The 25,186-nt window shown below is 39.2% G+C and overlaps 2 protein-coding genes across 5 annotated transcripts in view; both read left to right on the top strand.

Annotated features, from left to right (window-relative positions):
• VEGFD (vascular endothelial growth factor D) overlaps positions 1–2,492 on the top strand; it is a gene marked incomplete at its 5' end in the record, with an annotated part of 29,775 nt that extends 27,283 nt beyond the window's left edge. Inside the window, 2 exons of one of the 4 annotated variants that reach the window (XM_081114969.1) lie at positions 988–1,160; positions 2,021–2,492. In XM_081114969.1, the coding sequence (XP_080971095.1) occupies positions 988–1,160; positions 2,021–2,047 (200 nt within the window). In that variant the 3' untranslated portion in view covers positions 2,048–2,492. Of the gene's footprint in view, positions 1–987; positions 1,184–1,805 lie in introns of all 4 variants that reach the window. The other 3 variants (XM_081114967.1, XM_081114970.1, XM_081114968.1) reach the window with 3 other exon arrangements.
• Positions 2,493–9,560: 7,068 nt separating this feature from the next.
• PIGA (phosphatidylinositol glycan anchor biosynthesis class A) lies at positions 9,561–20,502 on the top strand (the record flags this gene model as incomplete). The annotated part of the gene is made up of 5 exons (XM_081081204.1): positions 9,561–10,275; positions 15,175–15,307; positions 16,036–16,168; positions 16,335–16,541; positions 20,248–20,502. 5 exons carry the CDS (start codon positions 9,561–9,563, stop codon positions 20,500–20,502), a joined length of 1,443 nt encoding a protein of 480 aa, XP_080937330.1.
• Positions 20,503–25,186: the final 4,684 nt, after the last annotated feature.

Genomic DNA, 25,186 nt, shown 5'->3' with positions numbered 1-25,186 from the left:
AGAGAAGCAGATTTGGGTAAGAAAGTAAACATGTACTTGCTTTGAAACCTTCAATGATGCTAAGGTGAGATAGTCAAGTTCTTTCAAAGTTTCTCTTTCATTTTTTGCAATGAATTTCAACTTGATGATTAGAATTGGACATGGAGCAATTGTACACTTTCTAGAAATGTCTGTCAGCTAACTGTATAAAAAACTTTGTAGCCGAAACCGGTTTGGCTCAGTGGATAGAGCGTCGGCCTGCGGATTGAAAGGTCCCAGGTTCGATTCCGGTCAAGGGCATGTACCTGGGTTGCGGGCATATCCCCAGTAGGAGATGTGCAGGAGGCAGCTGATCGATGTTTCTCTCTCATCGATGTTTCTAACTCTCTATATCTCTCCCTTCCTCTCTGTAAAAAATCAATAAAATATATTAAAAAAAAACAACTTTGTAGACCCTCCTCTCTCAGCTGAACATATCTCTCAGAAGATCTCTGTGGAATCCAAGTTCATTATCACTATTTCATTTTCATATCAGTATTGTGATCTGTGGTGAGGAAATACATCACTGTTTCTATCCACAATCTGGAAGGGCTGAAGTGTATTTCTACAGTTCCAATACTTCTGTTCCTCTCTCCTTTTAATCTTCACCTAAAAACTGGGGATGACTAGACTCATAATCCTTACACATACTATATTTTATTATTCATACTTGATTGTAAAAGTTTGCATTTTTTAACAATTCACCAACCTAAAAATCTCTAAAAAATATTACCAAGAATATTCAGTTTATAACATTTTTATCACAAACTGAAGAGAACATATGAATTCTGTATTTGTATTGTGAAATTAGAGGTGAATCTCCTTCATTGTACAAAGACCAGGGGGAAATCTACAGGAAAGGAGATTTCGTGAATTCAAGTGATTTGAGAATGATGTAAAGAATACACTTGGGGAATTATGCTATCCATGCTACAGCTATTCTACCAACACTTCTCTATTTCCATGTAGACCCCTCTCACCTTCAGGAACTGACCCTCTGTGGACCGCACATGAAGTTTGATGAAGATCGTTGCGAGTGCGTGTGTAAAACAACCTGTCCCGCAGATCTGATCCAGCACCCAGAAAACTGCAGTTGCATTGAGTGCAGAGAGAGTCTGGAGAGCTGCTGCCGGAAGCACAAGGTATTTCACCCAGATACCTGCAGGTGAATGGCTTTTTCACTTTCGAATTAACTTGACTCATCACCATTTAATGTAAATGCCATTTTGATTCAGTGGGATTCCTTATTAAGCCATTATTTTTTTCAATGCCCAAGCCCCTTTTTGATAGTAAAACAGAGGTTTGGCAACTAACAATAAGCAAGAGATTACAGAGTGATGATTAATTGAGAAATCAAGAAAATCCTGCTTGCAATTATTGGCTTATGGATCTTAAGCAAAAACTAGAATGATGAGATTTAAACAATTATTTGTGGAGGATAGTGGGGGGGGGGTGGTTTCAGGTCAGTAGACTCTTTGGTTCAGTCTCTCTCAATATATGAACATATATGTTTATTTGGTTGTTTTTTCTTTGAGAAAGAGGATATTACTGGATTTATGTAGCAAGAAATTTATTGATGACTAGAACAGTTAAAGGTTACTGAGTGCACTTTAGTAGATTTGGATTCCATGTGGGATAACTATTCAGGATTTTATACTGACATTTTAAATACATATCTGAAAAATTTACTTTAAAAACTTAAATCAGAACAGAGTTATTTCTTTGAATATAGTCCTGGATTCTGAATTCTCATGTGTATTTATTTATTTATTTATTTTTTACAACAGCTGTGAGGAAGGATGCCCCTTTCACACCAGAATGTGTACAAATGCTAAACCAGCCTGTGCAAAGCATTGCCGCTTTCCAAAGGAGAAAAGGCCTACCCCTGAGCTCCATAGTCAAGAAAATCCTTGATTCAGCTTTGTTCCCAAGTTCCTCCTCCCTCATTTTAAACAGCATGCCGCTTTGCCAAGTTGCTGTCACTGTTTTTCTTTTTTTCCAGGGGTTGGAAAAAATTCATTTCACATAGTACCGGGGGAATCCAAACCAACCTTCCATTAAACAGCAGTTGAGGATTCCCTGGTTCCTTGATAGATATCTTCTCTGCACACCAAGGAGTGGAGAAGAGGGAGCCTGTGTAACCCTTTCTGTTTGGTGAATGAAAAAGGTTTGATCATCATGGAATGATAAGTGCTTTGTCACTTATTACTCACAGCAGATGAGGCAATTTGAATAGTCTCTGAGTCCTTTGCTAATTGCAACTCTCTTGTGAATTATTCTGATTCTTCCTTATGCAGATTTGATTCATATGATCAGCACTGATTTTCTGATTACTGTCCAGCTTGTAGTTTTGAGTTTACCAAACTCCTGTCTGTTGTTTCATATTTAAGTGTATTTAAAGAAAATAAACACCATTATTCAAGCCATTGAATTTTGTGTGTTATTTAATATGCTTCCACTCCAAATTTTATGCTAAAGAAAATAATGTTGTGAAGAGAGAAAAGAATTTAGAAGTGGGGCTTGTGGGGAGCGACATAAGCACAACAAAACTTCACACCAGTTTTGGAAAACCTAAGGAGTAGCTATTACAAAGTTTAAGATGCTAAACAATGTTAAATAAATGTGACCCCCAAACTACTGGAAACCAATCTTTTCTTTGAGATTCAATTTAACTTGACTTGACCCTCATCCCAGGGCACAGGGGAGCCTGCTGGCTCCCTGGACATCTTTGGATCTGCCCACAACCCTACTCAAACCATGTTTTGGTTAGTGGCTCTATCTTCCTAATTGCCATTTAGGTGGAGCTATTATCAGGAATTCTGGGCTAGGACAAAACTATTTGCAATTTGGCTTTGCACTACAACCGCTCCCCGTTGCCTCCTCAACCCTCAATAATCACCAAGAGATTTGCACTTGGATTCTGAGGCTGGATCTGACCTGGGGTGGGGCTGGCCCTCAGGGTGGAGGTGGGGTAATTGGCCTATTGCCTTATTAGAATTCACTGGTTATTGTACAGAAATACTTATACTAATAGTTTTGATATGTGGGCTGATTAGTCTCAATTACCAAGAGCTTAAAGCAAATACAATAAATGCCAGTGATGTATGATATCCCTAATTATCTAAGCCATAATGCCAGAGAGTTAGTAATATGACAGCTCAGATTATAAATCTGTGACTAAGGCAGTGTGGTGGGAGGTTGTTTAGAGATGCAAACAGATTGGAGAGCATAACGATCAAGTTGGGTGATATTAAAATGCTGTTTGAGATACTTGATAAAGGAGATGGCACAAATAATCCATTTTAAGGCTTTTAAGGGAAGTGATAGATTGGTGAAAATTGTAAGCTTAATAGATTTGGTCAATAAGAGCTAGACTTTGTCTAATTTACTCATAATCCTCAGTGTGAGAACAATGTATTGCATATAGTAGATGCCTAATAAATAATTATTTAATACATAATGAAGTATTGCATTGATTTTGTGACCAGGGAATGGGAACTCATCTGCCATTGGAATGCCCAAAGTGAACTCTCATTCTCCAAGGCCTCTCTACATTTGGCTTTCCATGTGTCTTGCGAGAGCTTCTGCACAGCATAGCCATTGGTTTTCAGTTGGAAAGGTTCCAATAGGACATGCCCCAGTACATAAGCACTTAGAAAGTTTCTGCTTTGTTTCATTTACATATATCCCATTGGCTAAGCAAGTTGAGTGGCCAAGCGCAGAGTCAGCGTGGAAGGGGCTTAGACAAGGGTGCAGATATTGGAAAGTGGTTCATTGAAGGCCACCAATGTAAATCTCCCATAAAGGCCACACATGGAGCTGTTAGTCTATTATTCTACAAGAGCTGAACCTTGGTTCATGTGTTCTTGCTTTCATATACAGAGTCCAGGACCTACATGGCTTTGGTCTGATTATCATTTTGCATTTTGGTTCTGTTTCTCATACATGGAAGTGTTTATGTTATTTTAAAAAGAACTGCTATAACATTTTAATTTTACCACTTATATCTCTTATTTTTCCATTTTAAGCAGAATGATGAGCGAGGAATCTCAAAATATTAATTAAAAACGTCATCTTGGCCCGAAGTCTGGCTCAACCTCAAGTCCATTTTCCTAGTGCCACACTTCTCCTGTCTGAACCCTTCCCTCTTCCTTCCCCTGTATAATTATACAGTACTGTCCACTGGACAGTCAGCCCTGTCTCTGTACCTTGATCATGTTGTTCTTGGGATGGTCTTGCTCCCAAAAGATGCATAAGCACCCTTTACTTCTATTAGCTAAACGCTGGCAGCTAGAAATACTCTTTCTCTCTGAACTCCCAGTGATTATATTTGTATTTCTCTACTGGCATGTATCACTTACTACCCTATTTACATTTGCCTTAACTTCGCCTTGGTTCCTTGGGGGTAAAGCTCATGCCAGGTTTTTCTTGCCTTGTGACTTAGACATAGATAGCAGGCTCTCACTACAACTGTGTTGCCTTCCCATTTCAACATTATCCAACATAACTAATTTACATATGTATTTACAAAGAGCTGAATTTCAAGGGAAGGTGAACTGAACTCCATGTTTATTTTACTTTCTCCATTTATAGGTCATTTTATATTATAACTGCTACTGATTACCTTTATATGTTATGAAGTATAATCAGAATACGCTGCATGTAAGTATTTTAGTCTACTTTTAGTGGTTTCTAAGAAAATTCTCTAAAGGCATACCTTGATTCCATACATCCAGGCAGAACACTATACTATAATTAGAATTATCCCCAGATTTATAACTTAATTTTGTTGCTACAACTGTCTTTTCACTTTAGAAAATAGAGACCTTTGCTTAAGGTTTAACTGATTATAAATGGAGTCTTGTACCCACGGGAGATTGTGACCCACGTGCAGAATCATAATTTATTTGACTTTTAATGCTCAGCACCTAGGTTAGAGATTGAAGCATGATGAATGTTCAATGTTTTCAGACTTTGTTGAAATCTATAGCCTTTGTTGGAAAAGTCTGAAGTTTCCTCGACTCCCTCCCCCACAGAGACTCAGCAACAGTGTACCTTTACAAATATCTATTTATAAAGGTCAGCCTATTCTACAGTATTTAAACACAAAGAACCTTTCAAGAAAAGTGAATTTCTTTATACTACTGGTAAAAGTTATATAGAAAGATAAAAAGGTTTTAAAACATAGGGACTACGTTTAATAATCCTTGTATTCCCCACAAAATCTTTTACAGAGTAAGCACTCAGTAAATGTTTGATGATAAAGATAAAAAATATTTGTTCTGATTTGAAAAAAAAATCACAACTCTTTTGAAGAAGCATTGGCATTAAGATCTTAGCAGATTCATGGTACAATTTCTAAACTGTATTGTGATCAGAACTATGGCCGTGGAAAACCAGGGGCTCAATAAATGAGGCTTAACCCTCGTTTATACCTTTCAGGATGTCTGCCCACACCCTTTGTCTTCACCTATTGCAAAAAATTAAAAGGAGACCAAAGCAATGCTGTATACCATCTGGTAGTATTAGTGTTATCTGTGAAGCCAACTTCAGGTTATTGAGCTTGAATAAATATCCTTGAGTCTTCATCACTTTTATGCTCTGATGCGTCAATAACACAGAGCAGAGAATCCACTCCTACCTGTGCCTTACTCATTATGTTCAACTCATTAATATACTTCAAATCCTACAGCCAAAATGCTCTTTGAATTATATAACTGCACTGTCATTTTTATGAGGTACACTCTACAAAATATTTTCAATACATTTTATTGGTTATATAATATGTCAGGGACTGTGCTGGCATTGGATAAAAAAATTCATTAATACAACTAAAACTTATTCCTGGTCTGTTACCAGGAACAGACCCTGCCTCAGCTTACTATCTGGCTGGGAAGGCAGACATTCACTAAGCAAATACAATTGTCAGCTTTTGGAAAGAAGTCCATGTGAGTTTCCAAGAAGACACAAGTTTTCAAGAATCAGGTTGAGGAGGAAGGGGGACTACAGCCAGACAATCAATTTGAACATCACCTGATAAATGCTGTATCAGCAAGTGGCCAAAGTACTATCAACATACAAAAGAGGAAGGATTTACTTCTCTCTGAAGGTTTTGGGAGAGCATCAGAAAGGAGCTGACATTTTCAGGGATGAATAGGTTTTCTACTGGCTTAAAAGGGGTGTTAGTGATGGTTTCAAGGAAAGCATTCATTCTTACAAGTACGCAGGGCAGGGCTGGGGAACTTCAAGTACTGACAGTGAAAGGTGGATCAGACCACACCCACTGATTCATTAGCTTCTTGGCCAAGCACCACTATAGCCAGTTGAACCAGTTTGAGTGGGAGTTGATATTTCAGCTCAGATTTTTTTTTTCTTCTCCAGAGTATACAAGTTGCAAGATAAAACACAAAATGCCCAGTTAAATTTGAATTTCGGATAAACGACACAATTTTTTTATAAAGTCCCCAATATCTGGGACATACTTATATAAAAATATTTATCTGAAATTCGAATTTTTAAAAAATCTGATTTGACTTATTTGTATATTTTCATTTGCTACATCAGGAAACCCCACCAGAATGGTAAGAACCAGAATGGTAAGAACCAGAATGGTTCTGCTGTGGCAGATAAGTCAGAAACAGAATGACACCATGACCCCGCCTTTCTATAGCCTTCCCACCCCAATCTTTCCAATCTAAAGCCGGAGAGAACAGGCTTCGAGAAAAGAAACACTGTAACTAGGCAACCAAGGTTCGAACCCACCTGACCACGCCATAGTGCACAAGATTCAGCTTTAGAACTGCGGTGCATTGTGGGAGTTAGTTTTCTAAGTTCGGACTCGCCTTCAAAGGCCACCGGACTACAACTCCCAGCAGCGCTAACCGGTCGCTGCGAGGCACGCTGGGGATTCTGGCTCTGTACCGTGCGGCCGGCCCGGAGGACTGCTTGTGTAACAAGACACCACGGCCGATTTTCATAGATTCGCGACATTAGGGATTCATATGAAAGGTTAAACCGACGATTACTACTTTCAATACGGAGACGACAATTCTTCCGTAACTTTGTGGAGACATGCGCATGCGCGCTGAAGTTACAGCGCTAGCCAAGGAGTGGGGTCTGAGCGCTGATCCTGCGCGTGATTCCAGCGCCTCTTTGTTATTGGCTGCTTCGGGGCGCGGTGCTCGGGCGCGGACGCCCTGGATTGGTGTTTGGGAGCAGAGGGGTGGGACTCCAGATGCTGCCGCGGGAGGTCCGGACACTGGCGGCCATAGGACTCGCCGGTAAGTGCGCATCTGACCTCCCCTTGCCGGCTCTCTCCGCCGCTTCCGGGTGGGACGGGACTTCCCCCGTGGGAGCTGGGCTGGCCGTGGAGGGGCGGGGCCGGCCCGGCTTGTGGATCGGAAGTCCGGGTGGAGGGTCTCTGTACTCCAGCGTGGCTGAGGACTCGCTGGGGCAGACTTAGTGGAACCGGGTCTTCCCTTCCTTGGCACTGGCGCTCCCCAGTGTCCTCTCAGTGAATAACGCCAGGGCAATACCTGGGGGTGGGTGGAAGCCCCGTCCTCTTGACCCCCAAACCCCGCCGGGTCTCCCTAAGGCTCCTTGGGAACCTCTGCTGCTAATGACTGGCCAGGGACTCCTCGGCCAGGGTAGAGACTTTATGGCTAGCTCGCCTTTGCCACTTAAGTGAAGATGGAGAGCCTGGACAAATCGCTCAACTTGTCTGGCTTTTCATTTGTAGAGTAAGATGTGTTCATCGATAGATCGCCTAGCCTCTCCTTAGCTTTAAAAATCTAAGATTTTGTGAATGTACCGGTTGTTGAGCTTTTACACCCTAAAGCTGTTAGGTGGAACCGGGTGGAAGTAGGCAGACTTCCCACCGAACATCGCAGGTTGATGAAAAACTGATACCTTTTGGTTCATTACTCACTGTTTTCGTTATCATTAATCTTTTTAAATTGACTAGAACTTGAAATTCGGATTTAGGTGACAAACCACAATTAAAATGTTGGTGAAGCCTCTTAAAAGTACAAACTTGAAGAATCTCAGTATTTGATAATATTGAATCATAATTAGTAAATTCCGGTCAACGAGCACAAGAGTATTTCTGAGACTATACAAAGTGTCCCTAAAAATGTATACACACTTTAAGAGCTGATAGCTCAATTTTGAAAATGAAATGTATTTTAATAAACAGTGCCTTTATAATTATTCAAAGTGTGTGTATACATTTTTGGGACACCTTATATTTAAAACATAGATTAATTTGTTGGAGAGAATAGATAAGACTTTACACCTGCACTTAATTTGCATTTTATGAGCTTTCAGGTGAAATTGGAAAGTTAAATGGTTAGGATGGCTTCCCATTATATAGTTGAGTTTCTGGGGGGATGGAAATCTCATTTGTGAAGCTGAGGGAGAGTTTCAGTAGGTTTCCAATACTCTTTGGCTTTAAAACTCTAAAAATCTGCAATAGTACTGAGTATTTGAGTGGGTATTTTGCACTAATAGGAATCTAGGATTCCCCTGAGATAAACATTTCCTCCTTTAGATGCAGAAAATGGTCCCAGATTCAGCCAATCTGTAGTCTTTTTTAAAATAATTTTTTGTCAGTTTCAGAGAGGAGGGAGGGAGGGAGGGGGGAGGAGAGAGAGAGAGAGAGAGAAAGAAAGAGAGAAACCTCTATGATGAGAGAACCTCTATGATTGGCTGCCTCTTGCACATCGTACACTGGGGATCAAGCCCACAACCCAGGCATGTGCCCTGACTGGGAATCGAACCATGACCTCCTGGTTCATAGGTTGTTGCTCAACCACTGAGCCACGTCAGTCGGGCTCTAGTTCAGTCTTTATCTTCAGACTCCAAACTGAAGGAACGGACACTCATGGCAGAAAGGCCCATGTAACTGAAAGAAAGTTTGACATGAAGTGAGTCGTTTGATTATCACCGCCCTTGAGTACAGGAGGAGAAAAGTGGATGTCTGCAGCATGTGCTACCCGTGGCACTTGAAAAAAGTGCTCTCAAAAAGACAGCTCCAGCTCCAGGTATATTTTAGTGCGAACCACACAAAGGTAAAACTAGCAGAACTTTATGAGATCCATTGAATCAGTGGCTAAGTTCCCGAGTGGGGTTGGCACCCTATTTCTGTAAAGAGCCCTAATATGTAATTATTGGAATGAACTGATTTGTTAGCATGGCAAATTATTATATACGATGGTGTAATAAACTGATTTTTTTTGAAACTATGTATAGCAGTCTTTTTAAAGCAAAATTGATAGAAAGACATTGCAGGATGTTGTTTAGTTGTATGGCACATAGCAAATGCTAAGCAGGTAAATGCCAAATGAGTAAATTCATGATATGCTTTGTTTTATTTCTAGGGGAAAAGCTAACAAATTTACATTAATATTAAAGCCATATTTATATCTGGATTTGGGATGTAGAATGTAGTTCTGAGCTGAGATCCTGTTTTCCTCTCTTTTTCAGGTATTTAATGACATCTTAACGGGGTTGCTGTAAAGGACTAATGCCTAAACTGTCTCAGCATGGCCTATCGAGGAGGAGGTGGGCGCCGCCGTGGTCCCTCAGCGGCGTTCTACCCTGTGAGCCCTGGACGTCTTTTCACATGTAGAACTCCTACTCATAACATATGCATGGTGTCGGACTTTTTCTACCCGAATATGGGAGGCGTGGAAAGCCACATTTACCAGCTCTCTCAGTGCCTGATTGAAAGAGGACACAAAGTCATAATTGTCACCCATGCTTACGGAAATCGAAAAGGCATCCGTTACCTCACTAAAGGCCTCAAAGTCTATTACTTGCCTCTGAAAGTTATGTACAACCAATCTACAGCCACAACCCTCTTTCACAGTCTGCCTTTGCTCAGGTACATATTTGTTCGAGAGAGAGTCACCATAATCCACTCACATAGTTCCTTTTCTGCCATGGCCCATGACGCCCTCTTCCACGCCAAGACAATGGGGCTCCGTACAGTCTTCACGGACCATTCCCTTTTTGGATTTGCTGATGTCAGCTCGGTGCTTACAAACAAGCTTCTAACTGTCTCTCTTTGTGACACAAACCACATAATTTGTGTCTCTTACACTAGTAAAGAGAACACTGTGCTAAGAGCAGCCCTGAATCCTGAAATAGTGTCCGTCATTCCTAATGCTGTAGATCCTACTGACTTCACTCCAGACCCATTTAGAAGGCATGATAGCATAACTATTGTTATTGTCAGCAGACTTGTTTACAGAAAAGGTAATGAAATGAAATAATAGCTGAAGTTGCACTGCACAGACTTTTTTTTTTCTTATAGAAAGCTGTTGGATACTTGTTTATAATGATTGTTTGGCTTTTTATTTTGTTTTATGGTTTTACTAGAGGCCCAGTGCATGAAATTTGTGCACTGGCGGCGGGGGGGGGGGGGGCGCCTCAGCCCGGCCTGCGCCCTGCACCCTCTCGCCTCTGGAGAGGCTCCCGCCACCACTGCTGTGCTCACCAGCTGTGAGCCCAGCTTCTGGCTGAGCAGCGCTCCCCCTGTGAAAGTGCACTGACCACCAGGGGGCAGCTCCTGCATTGAGCATCTGCCCCCTGGTGGTCAATGCATGTCATAGCGACCAGTGGTTCCGCTGTTCGGTCTATTTGCATATTAGCCTTTTATTATATAGGGCGACTACTGCATTAAATATAGCAAAGAAAGGTTGAATATTGTTTTATACATCCAAAAAGAAAATTTTGGAACAGTGGTGAATGCTGCTCCCCCCCTCCACCTTTGGTATTTTAATAGTTACTTAAAAATAAAACCAACGTGATGCTGTTTAACAGGTCAGGATCAGGTCTTTAATAATTTTATTTTTTAAAATATGTTTTTATTGATTTCAGTGAGAGGAAGGGAGAGGGATAGAGAAGTAGAAACATCAATGATGAGAAAGAAACCAACGTGATGCTGTTTAACAGATCAGGATCAGGTCTTTAATAATTTTATTTTTTAAAATATGTTTTTATTGATTTCAGTGAGAGGAAGGGAGAGAGATAGAGAAGTAGAAACATCAATGATGAGAAAGAATCATTGAACAGCTGCCTCCTGCACGCACCCTACTAGGGATTGAGCCCACAGCTCAGGCATGTACCCTGACCAGGAATTGAACCATGACCTCTTGGTTCATAGGTTGACGCTCAATCACTGACCCACACCGGCTGTACCTGGATCAGGTCTTTTTAAAAGTTAAAATAGCCCTGGGCATGCAGTAAGAAGTACAGGGCCGGTTCCACCACCAGTTTCTAATTGCAAAAGTAATGTCTTGTCTTTGCAGATATTTTGGGAACAAAAGCACAAAAGTGAAAACTAAAATCAACTTGTTACTGTACTATTCAGGGATGACTATAGTGAAAATTTTAACTTACAGCTTTCCTGTCTTTTTTATGCATATATATATATATATATATATATTCGAAATTATTGAGCTTGTTCTGCCATTACTGTTTTGTATTTCATTTAATCATAGATAAGACGTTAGTGACATATTGTCAGGTAAGTGATGAAGGAAAGGACTGGCGCTGTCCCACTGTGTCATTGAGGATAAGCTACAAAACATCTCTGATTCTCAGTGTTTTCATTTGTGTAATTTGGGCAACAGTGGGAATCATGTGAGAATTCATTGATGGTTCCTATGAAGTACTTAGCCTGGTTTGTTCTTGATGAGTGTTCGCTGTTCTCAAGAAGGACTTTTTTAGTACCTCTGCAGCACTTCATGTCCCTGCAATAGAATTTGTAGAGCCTCATTTACTGTCTGAAACAGTTTGGTTAATCCAAACATAAATGGTTTTCTGGATGCTCTTTGAAAACCTATCTAGTAATCAAAATTAAAGTACGGAATCATTAAAAAGATAATATATAATCTCCCCTTAAATATTTGAGTTCAACTCCAAATATTATTAATGTGCACTGAAATACCAATAATTTTATGTAGGCCTTCAGGCTTAAGAGTACAGGTCCATTGATTTTAGCTGCATCATTTTTCCTGCACAGTTATGTTCAAAAAGCATAATTTACAACTGCCAGTTTGGTTTATTTTAAATGAGGTGGGAACCTAAAGGCATATGAAGTAACGTGCTTCCAGATGTTCATTTGCTTTTGATTTTATATAGTGGTTTAGGATACCCCCTAATATGATAAGAGCTTTTTCCTGTGACTTTATTCTTCAAACTGTTGAGCTTAGTCTCAGAAACTCATTTTGTCAGTTTCGGTGCTTTTAATTCAATTACCCAACATAGTAACAAGTGCAGCTGGCATCAAACAGATCTGGGGACAACACCGCTGATTCTTGGTAAGTGTTAAGGTTAGTGGTGGGATCAGAAGTGTACAATGTACTAGGGCCGTTGTAATAGAGAACTGTGGTTGGTCAGGCTCTTAAGCAGAGGTTGGTGAGAAAACTTACTGAACTGCGTTTTCTGGGTTAAAAGCAGTGAGATGCTGTCATCCTCTAACCAAGAAGATGTAATTGACCAGCATTCTGGATCTTGAATCCCTCAGGATATTGTTGATGTGTTTGTTGTAACTTAGAAAATGTGTTTACAATGTTTTTTAATCCAATAGTATATCTTTGTGGGATAGCTAGCTAAGGAAGTATGATGCATGCATGGTTGAGGATCAGAGCAAAATTAACAATACAATGATTAAACTTGTTACATGTACTTCACTAGTTACGGTATTTTAACCTGCTGAGATAACTACCAACAGGGTGAGGTTATAGCCTTTCCTGTTCTCAATTCGATAACTTAACACTTATCGAACCCTTTGCATATGCCAGACATCATGCAAAAATTAACATTCTTTAGCCCCGAAGTGAGCAGTTCTATTAATGGTCCATTAATGATTAACAAATTAATTTCCTTAAGTGTTCATTTGGACCAGATATCAAAGGTCCACTGGAATGTATTAAGTAAGGAACAGGAGGAATCAAAGTTCTTATCACCCAGGTTTCCTGACTGGCTTCTTCCCTCTTTTCTTGAGTCCCTTTTTGCTCAGTGAGGGTTCACAGTAGTGCTGCGAATGTGCAGGCACAACCCAGTTCTGGTGACAGTGGTAATGACAGCTTATGTTTATGTTCTGCAGTTGATAAAGCCTGTGCATGGTACACTGCTTCACTTGACCCTCCCAGCAGCTGTAGGGTATCTGTTATGTGCATGTAACAGACAGTCTCAGAGAGGGTAAGTAATTCGCTCAGGTTACACAGTAAGTAACAGATGACAAACATGAGTTCAGCTCTTCCTGAGTTAAGGTCTGTTTCCTCTACCCTGGCCCAACCACCATTATCTTAAGTATAGATTCAGAAGATTCTTTAAAATATTGTTAGATTGATCTTTGAAACAGTTCGAATCAGGAATTTTCCTTGTCCATTTTGGGTAACTGGAGATTAAAAGTCCTTTTGTATGTTCCATTGTGTTAGACTCTTCTTATAGGCACCAGAACATTTTTTATTGAGGGGTAAAACCTTTTATTCTCAGAATAATATTATAGATAATTGACAATATTAATCCGTTCCATTTCTTATAAGGCAGTTGTCAGGAATAAATGACATAGTATATCTAAAGTATATTGCCTGACATAGCACTCAGTAAATGTTAGCTATTACCAGTAATTAGAATTATTACTCTATATGTGTTTGTTTTTACTTCAAGAATGGGTTCTTAATATTTGTATTAGAAGGGAGAGTGGGGAAAGAAAGAAAATGAAAGAATTATAGGAGGCTAAATGTTAAAAGTCATTAAGCCACTTTCTTGTTCATCTAGAAATCCAATTGATAGATTTGGTAATAGACTTGAAACAAAGATAGCTAAGATTTTAATGAGAAGCCTTCATAATTCAAAAAACCCACATGTGAATTTATGTTTGCTAGTGCAATCATTTTGAAAATACAGAGTTTACTTAAATCTTATTTTGAATTACTTAATAAAAATGACCTAGGGTGTCTCAAAAAGTGTATACACACACTGAATAATTATAAGGGTAGTGTTTATTAAAATATATTTCATTTTCAAAATTGAGCGATATATCAGCTGTTAAAGTGTATATACATTTTTGGAGGGGACACCCTTTATATCTCCCACCATCTTTTTTTTATAATCGATCTGCTTATATTTGGGAAGATTGATAGTGCAATTCTTGTGTGTATGTGTGTATGCATTTCTTAAATTAATAAGCTACCTGGGTTTTGCATTTTTACTTTGTGTACAATTTGTAATTGTTAATGAGTTAACTTCTCAGGTAGTGTCAACATTGCTATCACTTTAGATAGCCACTTTCAGACTAGTAGGGCATGATTTATTTTATTGCTTCACATTACCTGAGGTTGTATTTACATATTATAAGAAAAATGTTTCATTAGAAAAAAAAAAGAACAAAGATGCACACTTCTATTCTCTGGAATGTAATGGTCTGGCTGATGGGTCCTGCCGCCTTCACTTACCCTCCTTTGAGGAAGTGGGCTATAGAGGGCTTGGATGGACTGTTTTAAATTTTGCTAATACCATAGTATTCACTGCAGAATCCTCTGTATAAATTGCATTCTGCACAAAGTGAAGCTAGCAGTTATACTTTTATTGCTTATCCCTTTCCTGTGTCAGGAAGTGGAATCATAGGTAGTAGAACTTCATAGAGGAAAGAGACCTTGGACTTGACGTACATAGGCCTCTTAATATTCTGTATCATGAAACTTTCCCATCATCAAAGACCTTGCTTGTTAAAAGGCTGGCACGAGATCTAGATCTCCAGTCAGCTGTCCTGCTCTGTAGAAAACTTGAACTCAAACGTTAGCTACTCAAATACATTTTCTATGCATGAGCAATGTATAAACACAAGTGAATAACTTAAAGAACATTATACTGAAATGAAAACAGAATAGTACACATATTTGATGTATGGAAGGTAACATTGGATGCCAGTGTATCTTTAAGAATTGCAACTCTTGGGGGACTTCTGACAGTTTGTGAATGATTCTACCCTCCCAGGAAAGGTTTAAGAAATTCATTTCTCTACATAAGGAGGGCATAGCTAATACTTTTCAAAGTGAGTGGATTTGCAGTAGTTCTGATGATTTTTTTAAAAAAGTTTAAATATTAATATCTCCAACATTTAACTTTATTTTCTATTTCCAGGTACTGATTTGCTTAGTGGTATAATACCTGAACTCTGTCAGAAATATCAAGATTTAAATTTCATAATTGGAGGAGAGGGACCAAAGAGAATAATTTTGGAAGAAGTACGGGAAAGATACCAGCTACATGACAGGTATTGATGATGGCTTCCATATTGTCTTGGGTGAGAACATATCAGTTACCTAAATTGGGTTTTGGCTACATGCCTGCATTAAGTGGGCTGCTTTTTCCTACATGTATTTGATGTAAAATGTAGTACAAGGCCTATTTTTTAAAATATATAAAATGGGAAACCCTAGTTAAAGAATTCACAATTTTATTTATTTTTTCGTTAGCCTGATATTACTTGACTTTATGGGGCAGTGATTGGAAGCATTCTGGAAGGCACAAAGAGATTTAAGAGAGAAATATTTTAAAAAATTAATAGCATGGCCCAAATCATGTCAGTTCCTCTGCACATACAGATGTGAACATCTTCCTCAGTAACTTGGATACCATGTGAGGGGTGTGCCTGTGAAACATCAGTTTAAAGGGGATGTTCCCCTGGTTAGAAATGACACTAACATTTACTCATTAAAGTGTATTAATATTTCCATTAAATGCAAACTCACTTTGGAAATGATGAAATTTGATGTGTGATGAAAGTGAGAACTATGTTAGCTGTTTGTGTTTTAACCAACCTACTTAAGACTTTGTTTTAGATCAGAGTTTGGCAATATTAATTTTTTTTTGTGGTGGAAAGCATTAGGACCAGTAAAATCTGAGTACAATATGCATAGCACGCTTGGCTTATAAATTATATCCCTTTCGTCCATAGCATGATTTTCACTGTCCTCTTTCTTCTCTCATTTCAAAAATCAGAGTGCGTCTCTTGGGAGCCTTAGAACACAAGGATGTTAGAAATGTCTTAGTTCAAGGACATATTTTTCTTAATACTTCCCTTACTGAAGCATTCTGCATGGCCATTGTGGAAGCAGCCAGTTGTGGTTTACAGGTAAAAAGCTTTGAGGGCTTACATTATCGGGGTTTCTGTGCATGTATTCTTAAAACTAATCAGACACATTCTGTAGTAATTTTTTAGGTTGGTTTTGCTCATTTTCCTGAGATGTGAATTATGCTGGACCATGGTTTTTTTTTTCTTTTTTCTTTTTCTTTTTAAGGTTGTAAGTACCAGGGTTGGTGGAATTCCTGAAGTACTTCCAGAAAATCTTATTATCTTATGTGAGCCTTCTGTAAAATCCTTGTGTGAAGGATTGGAAAAAGCTATTTCCCAACTGAAGTCCGGAGTATTGCCAGCTCCAGAAAAAGTCCATAACATAGTAAAGACTTTCTACACCTGGAGGAATGTTGCGGAGCGAACAGAAAAAGTATGTCACCTGCCCAGAAAAGGGTATTTGAAGATTGTGTCTGAAGTCCTGAGGTTTCATGTACACGCTGGCTTTGTCTTGTACAGGTTTACCATTTCTGTTCTATTGCTTACGTTTATGAAGTCTCTCCCAAATGAAAAGAAGTGAACTGTGTACTTTTGGTGTATTTACGTTTCTCGTCAAATTATTGCATTTGACATCTGAAAGTAGCAGTAATGCCATCTACACGTAATTGTCTGCAAGTCACAGCCATTACAGTCAGAAGTAATATTAAAATCTATAAGACGTTTTCTTGACGCTGTTTAGAATACTAAAGTATTCTAAATATATGGTTTTACTTAGTCTGGTTGCAGCAACTCTATAACTTGCAAATATTTAATTCAGGCTATTTCCTAAAACACTTGTGTCGCTTTTGCTAACTACTGTAATTTTCTACAGGAAAAGGATTTTTTCAGCTTTGGGCTGATTGAGAACATAATAAGTTGGAATTCAAAATGCACATGACACATGTCAGGAGTATGATCACACAGAAAAAAGCAGTAATAGAGAATTTCCAGGATAGGTACATGATATAGATCAGTGGTTGGCAAACTGGCCCCTTGAGTGTGGCTCTTCCACAAAATACCACATGCGGGCACGCACGTGCAGTGCGATGGAAACTTCATGGCCCGTGCCACGGGGCTGAAGAGCTGCATGTTGTCTCGTGAGCCGTGGTTTGCCGACCACTGACATAGATTAATACCCTCAGGTGGGACAGTGTGACTGTGGAAAATGCTTCCTTGTTTCAAGTTAGGGGCTTCATTTATTCCGCTGGGTTTTGTCCTTTGTTTACTCTCATTACTTCATCTGCTTCATGCCTCTTATTACCAGGTAACACACTGGGGGAAACACTCTGCTTGTCAGTACAGAGAAATTGTGAACCAGGAGCTCAGTCAGTTGGGAGCATGGAGGAGATAGTAGTTTAGACGAGTGCTTTATGCTCTCATTGTACTCAGTGAAGCAGCTAGTTGCTAGCCAGAATAGAGAGCAAGATGGAGCCTCCGAGTGGATAGAATAGCTCTTTATTGTAAGCCTCTCTTATCTGGTTTAATTTATAAATTCCCGTACATAAGATGAACTCATATTTGAATATAAGTGCAGGAAAACTCTTTTATCTCTAAAAATTGTCATATACATTTCCCATTGAAGTGTGAGATATTTGAGTTAATAGTTTTTAAAAAATACATATTTTTATTGATTTCGGAGAGGAGAGAGAGATAGAAACATCAGTAGTGAGAGAGAATCATCAATTGGCTGCCTCCTGTACACCCTCTCTTGGGGATCGAGCCGGAAACCTGGGCATGTGCCCTGACCTGGAATCAAATCTTGACCTCCTGGTTCATGGGTCGACACTCAACCAATGAGCCACGCGAGCTGGGCTGAGTTAACAGTTTTGACTGAAATGTCTCTGAGACACACTCACCTTCTAGGAGTTTTTCAATATCTCTACCCATCTATAATAATAAAAGGGTAATATGCTAATTAGACTGGAAGTCTTCTGGATAGCATTCCAGACGTCCTCCCTGATGAAGCTGGGGTCAGAGGAAAGCCAGCGCGGGTCCCAGGTGCCTGCCAGTGGCCTGGGGGAAGCCAGCCTGGTTCCCGGGTGCCTGCTGGTGGCCAGAGGAGGGAAGCCTGGATCCCGGGTGCCAGAGGGAAGCCAGTGTCAGTAGTCTGGGGAAGGAAGGACTACTCTTGCATGAATTTTCGTGTATCGGGCCTCTAGTATGAAATAACTGCCTTTTTCCTTTGGAGGTTGGAGTGTAGCACTGATTACCTGCCAGGAATACATGTCAGAATCACCTAGGAAGCCTTTTCAGGAGCTGTTTGTTCCATCTTCCTGCCCCCCGCTCCCCCCAACCCCCACCTACTCCCATCCCAGCCACTCCCTTGATTCTAATATGACCCTTTAAGAGCACAGGTGGAATTTGGGAATGGCTGGCAGGGATATTTGGTTAGACAGTTGTTTTTTTCAGTGATACTCTACTCTGCTTGGTAACCATGGCTCCGTAAGTTGTGACTTCACTTTCTTGATCACATCATGTAAACCTCGGAAGTCTGAGCTACTGTAGATATTAAGTTCGGGGCAAAGATCTCTGGTGACAATATGTCAGCATATATTAAAGAAGCTAATTAGTATTATTTTTAACCACGTGTTTTGCTTAAAGTAATAGTGAAACATTTGTATTTTCTCTGTTTTATACTCTGATGATTTATAGTATTAATTCAGAAAACAAAGTCCTTCTCTATAATGGATTAACCTATTATTCTCTTCACAGTAGTAAATTACTTTGTAGCTTAAGATCATAAATTAATTGACCTAGAAATAAAGGTGGACACACTGGTCAGTTTGTAGTTGCTCTTTTAATTCTACCTGTCCGGCACAGGACATTTGTTCCCTTTCAACTCCTCCTTCCCAGTTTAACTGCTCTTTAGAAAACTGAACAATTGTGATTCACCATTCTCAGTATAATTTGCAACAAAATTCTGATTCAAAGGTATTCTAAATATCCTTGGGGTAGAAGAGCTAGATGAAACATTCTGTATCTTTCAAAGGCCATTGGCCTACAGAACTTGTACTGCACATCATAACTTTCTTGCGCTCAAAAGGAGATTCGTTACAGATCTCATTGATACATGAGAAGGAGCACAGCTAGTGCTCAAATATGATTAAAATTAATGCTGGCCCATTTGATGTGTTCAAATAAATATGTTTAAAGATCTTTGTGTGTTTTTTAAAAATATTGCCAAGTTTAGTGCTTAATGATTTAAAAAGCAAGTCACCTACTGTCAGTTCTCAGCAATAAACTTTGTTTTCTTTGCCAGTGTTTATACCAAGGGAGGGGGGCGGAAATCTGGCCCACAGGCCCGTATAAAGCCCGAGAAATCATTTGGTTTGGCTCTGCCAAGGCAACTGCAGGTGGGACTCGAAATTCAGTAAATCTAGGCACTTTTTTCATAGCAACATAAATTTATATTAAGTGAGTTAAATTAAGCAAATGATGTTATAAATATCTAAATGGCTCTTGACAGAAAAAAGTTTCCCCACCCCTGACCTCTACCATCTACTAAGATCTCCCCCCATCTCTTTTTCCCTTCTTTTATTTGGAATCCATGAAATGTTTCTGTATATTCTCACCATCTGTGCTCAGCAGCAGGCCTCATGTAGCTGTTGAAAGAAGAGCCACTCTGTACCCAGAAAGAAGCACACTAGATTGTCACTCTCTGATTGTGGTTGGTGTCTACCAGATAGTGGAAAGGGCTTCTCAGCCAAGCCAAGGAATCTTAGAAGGCCAGCCCCGCTTCAGGGAGTCACTGCTGAATTAAATATGGCCTCCACAGAGGTGACCTGAAGAGAAGTTTCAAACTCTCCGGACTTCAGAATTCTCATAGTTGGGTTAAAATTGATGGTGATGCCCTGGGAGACAAGAGTTGTGGCATATTTGTCTTTATATCACAGCATCTAGCCTGGTGTTTTTTCCAGAATAAGCACTCCATGAATGTTGAATTAAAAGGCAATACATTACTGTAATGAATTTCATTAACCACATCATTTCTATAACAACAGCAGCGAAATGTAAGCGACTTCAATTTATATCTATAAAAACATTCCTGGTCATCGTTTATTTTAGATCACAGTGCTCATTCTCGGCCTCTCTTCCACCAGGTGTACAATCGTGTGGCAGGAGAAACTGTGTTACCAATGGACAAACGACTGGAAAGACTCATGTCTCACTGTGGCCCAGTAACAGGCTGCATTTTTGCTTTGTTGGCCGTATTCAACTTTCTCTTCCTCACTTTCCTGAGGTGGATGACTCCAGATTCTCTCATTGATGTGGCAATTGATGCCACAGGGCCAAAGGGTGCCTGGATTAATCAATATCCTTATAGTAGAAAACGGGGCAGGAATAAAACCAGGTAGAAGAAAGCCTGGATTGGAAGATTTTAAATATTTGTAACAGTGCTATTATATTCAGCCTATTGAAAATAACCTTGCTTTTCCCCTTTTTTAAGGTTAATTTAGTAAGTTGTGCTACCTCTATATCATTCAATGTTTTACTTTGAGGAAAGATAACTTATGCAATTCCTGAGTGTAGAAACTTCTTGCACTTATTTAAAATTTAAGAGAGAACCTATTTAAGTCACTCAGGTATGATATTTTTCAGATTTCTGAAATCCTTCTAGCAGAAATGTTTTCACCTATTTTGGGAGCTTTGGGTGCTGAAGGGCCAAATGTTTTCTGGGCATTTTTTTCTTTTGGCCAATTTAAATGTTCTGCCATTAATTAGATATTCACCAGATGTTTACAGGTTTCCTTTAGGGAAGTACAACAACCCTATGAACTATTTTAAGTCATGTCCATGCAACTTTATTAGATATTTAAGTCATGTTCTTAACCTTTTCTTGGGAACACTCAGTAGGTGTTACATATAATCAGCAGGTTTCTTGAATAAGAAGGTCTGTCAGGTACTAGCCTGCTTTAAGCGCCTCCTATGTGTAGAACATTGAACTAGACACTTTCTGCCCTGAAGGACCAGGGTGCTTTCACTGTTTACCACTCAAATTGCTCAGTTCATTGGGGTCACTTTGACATGAAATGGTAAACCATAAAACATGCCAAAAATGCTCATGCTTTTAATGCCACGAAACAGTTGCCGATCCGCTCTGAGTACTTTGATCCTGCTGTGTGCATTCTTCTAGGTAGAGCCTTCATTTTCAGTTGCGTTTATGAAAATGCTGTTTGCTTTTTAAGTACTAGGGACCGATACCACTGTTGATGAGAGCGCAGAGACAAACCCTCCACATCTTTCAGTGCATAATTTAGTTCTCTGTAAATGCCTTCACGTTTTCCGAGCAGAATGTATGAGATGTGCCATCTCAAACTCAGCTGCTACCCTGTACCTTTGGGAGAAGTCACTTCCCTTCACTTGTGGCCTAGCTGATACCTGATAAGTATTGTCAGTGTGCAAAAAAGTCTTTACCCCAGAATGTTTTTTCCTGGTGAATTGAGTCTGAAAATTTAAGGAATACAAGTCTCTTCGTGGATGGATGCGTTGTTAACTGTAATTGTTGCCCAGAGCCATGGGTTTTAAAACCCCAAATTATCCACATGGTGTGTCTTACTGAACTCCTTTGAATAAATTTTTGTGATAAAGGGTTGAAATGGAAAGAAAAGAGGCACGCGTGGGTGCACTAAATAGATTCTGGCAGTATTGTGATTGTGTACAGGATTTTTTAAAATGACAATATTTACACAACTTTTTAAAAAGTATCTTATCATGCCTATTAACCAGTTGCCACTGATATAAAGAAGTATATTCGTGTTTCATAATAAAACACAAATGCAAGAGTGCAATTTTTAAATCTAGAAGTTAGGAGTTCTTTAGTTAAAGAAAAATGAACTGACCCAAACCATTAAATCTTATTGGGATTTTTATGCACAGAAACTGACTTATATAAATATTGAATAAACAGTGCCAATCTTCACCATAAAGTGAGAAACTAACATTTGGTTTTATTCAGCAATTTTCAAAGGCATATTTTTTTCTTATATTTTTGTTTCTTGGCATATTATTTTCAAAATCGTTATTGTCATTTATTTCAGGTGGACATAGGCATTAAAGTTCTTGCACGTAAAATATATAATTTGCAAATTAAAATTATTTTTCTTTTTTTTGACAAATGGAAGTAAATTTGCTTGTTCTACTAAATCATTTTCAGGCTTCCCAGATACTTTAATTGAAACTGTCAGTGTTGCACTGGTCAATATGTGGAAACATATTGTTCTACCCTCTACTTACATTTATTTGCAAGTGAATTTGCAGTAATGAGGATTTTATGAAAAATGTGTTTCTTACGATGTTACAAAAAGTAGCACTTGTAAAACTGATTTATGAAAACATCCTACATGTCCTAGAAAAATAAAGACCAAATTAACATTTTCACAATTTTCTGAGTTTGTCTTTTTTATGACCAGAATTTTATTTACTAGTTTATTAGCTCTCCCCTCCCTCTTCCCTTCTATGCTTTCTGTTAAGAAAATGTTTTATTGAAATTATTGGTGTGACATTGGTTAAGAAAATTACATAGGCTTTAGGTGTGCAATTCTATAATATGTCGTCTTTTCAGTGCAATTTGATGTGTTGCTATGTCTCTTAGTAAAAAAGGGAATATCCTTCCGATGACGAATTACTCTGTCATCTTTTTTTTCCTAGAATACAGTCTCTCTTTTACTCATGGGTTATTAGCAAGTTCAATAGTGCCTTTGTTTCCTGATCCAAACAAATCCCTGTTTTGCACTGTGCTGGAGTTACCACATGAGACAGATTAATACATCTGTTAACTGTTGTGTATGTGAACTACGTAATTATACTTGGTTTTGTATGCTATTTTAAGAGAAACTTGAATTTTGATTTTATTTACAGAAATGCAGCTTCTCTAACCCCTTTTGTTGGAGGCAGTGGAAAGCAGTCACCTACATTGGTACATTCTGATTTATCTTATTCTGAAACTTATTTTTGGAAAAATCAGGATATAGATCTGTTTTTACTTTTGTGAAATATTTTTTCAAAAATATATTTTTTTATTGGTTTCAGAGAGGAAGGGAGAGGGAGAGAGAGAGAAACAACGATGAGAGAATCATTCTTCAGCTGCCTCTTGCACGCCCCACACTGGGGATTGAGCTCGCAACCTGGGCATGTGCCCTGACCAGGAATCTAACCATGACTTCGTGGTTCATAGGTTGATGCTCAGCCACTGAGCTACACTGGCCTGGCTTGTGAAATATTTTTAAAACCCTCTTTATCCTCTGCATTCCCAAAAGAATTGGCTAGATGTGGTTATATTATATCATCCTGTGGCTGAATTTTTAAAATAGGATATTCAGAAAATTAAAGTTCAATGCAGAATTTGATTTATAGTCATCAGTACTTTAGGGAGTTCATTTTTCTTGATCATTTATGTTGGACTATGGCTCAGTGGTTCTCAACTGGGTGTGGGATCTGAAAGGAGGTGGCGATTTTCTTCCAGTGGAACATCTGGCAGTGAGTATCTGGACACATTTCTGGTTGTTACAACAGGATGGGAGTGGGGCACCGGCAGTGAGTGTGTAGAGGTCAGGATGCTGCTAGATACCCTCTAATGTTTTCGGATGGCCTCCAACAATAAAGAATGATCTGGCCCAAAATGTCAATAGCGCTGAGGCTGAGACATGCTGGTGCTGTGGATGATTTCATCTCCTGTAAAAGATACTGTGAATTGACTTCTTACTTCAGTAGTCTTTGACACCCATCTCAAATGTAAAGATGGTCTCTCAGAAATAGTATAGATATCCATTTGAAGCTTTAAAAAGTTGAGCTTCTCATGATCAACTTTTCTGGTATATAAAACAAACTACAGCCATGTTTTAAATGAAAATCAAGGCCAAAACAAGATTGAATGATGTTATAGAATACAATCTACATCACTGGACTGACATGAGTAAATAATGACTTTCCATAGAGCACAGTTGAAGAGAGACATGAGAAGAGCTAAAATACTTGTGTTCATCCATGTATTTTCGTACACTGGCACTCTACCAGGTAATTAATGTAAGCTTGGTAAAGTCAACCCTATATGTTAATATCTGTTCTTGAGAATAGAAACAATGCAAGGTCTTTATGTATTTTTTTATCTTTATTGTTGAAAGTTACACAGATGTCCCCTTTTTTCCCCTTTGATTCCTTCTAGCCTGCCCCCACACTGTCGCCCCAGACCTTCACCACCCTATTGTCTGTGTCCATGGGTTATGCATAGCTGCATATAAGTTCTTTGGTTGATCTCTTCCCACCGACCCACCCCCACCTTCCCTCTGAGATTCAACAGTCTGTTCCATGCTTCTATGTCTGGATCTATTTTGTTCATCAGTTTATTTTGTTCTTTAGATTCTACATATGAGTTAGGTCACATGATACTTGTCTTTTTCTGACTGGTTTATTTTGCTTAGCATGATACTCTTCAGGTCCCTCCATGCTGTATCAGAGGGTACGGGATACTTATTTTGACACTGAAGTGATGTACTCTGTTTTGTAACTCAAGACCATATTCTCATGCACCAGCCTTTTAACAAAGTATAGGGAAATAGTTCTTATATAGGTAGCCATTCTAATTTGACTGAGTGCTAGGAGAAACGCCTGTATTTTTTGCATAAAGCATTTATTACATAAGGTTTATTTCATCTGGTCTTGTAATTTTACTAGAGGCCTGATGCACGAAATTCATGCATGGGTAGAGTCCCTAGGCCTGGCCGGCGATCAGAGCCAATCTGGGGCAACTGGTGCGGTGATCTGGGGCTCCTGCTGGCACCTGCCTTGGCTGGCCTGGGGGGCAGCTCCTGCATTGAGCATCTGCCCCCTGGTGGTCAGTGCATGTCATAGCGACTGGTCATTCCACTGGTCATTCTGCTGTTCGGTCGATTTGCATATTAGACTTTTATTATATAGGATTTTGGCTTATCTTTTCTAATTGGTTGCAGAAATTGAGAAAACCTAATACAGCCAAGAATGAAAGAGGAGACCTAGATTGGCCTCACCTAACTTTCCTAGGTGTAGAAAATTAAAAAGAAATCA

This window comes from Myotis nattereri (genome assembly GCF_964212035.1).
Source record: "Myotis nattereri genome assembly, chromosome: X".
In the NCBI taxonomy this organism is placed as follows: domain Eukaryota; kingdom Metazoa; phylum Chordata; class Mammalia; order Chiroptera; family Vespertilionidae; genus Myotis; species Myotis nattereri.
Note: the sequence above shows the minus strand (reverse complement) of the source record. Positions and strands in the feature narration are given on the sequence as shown.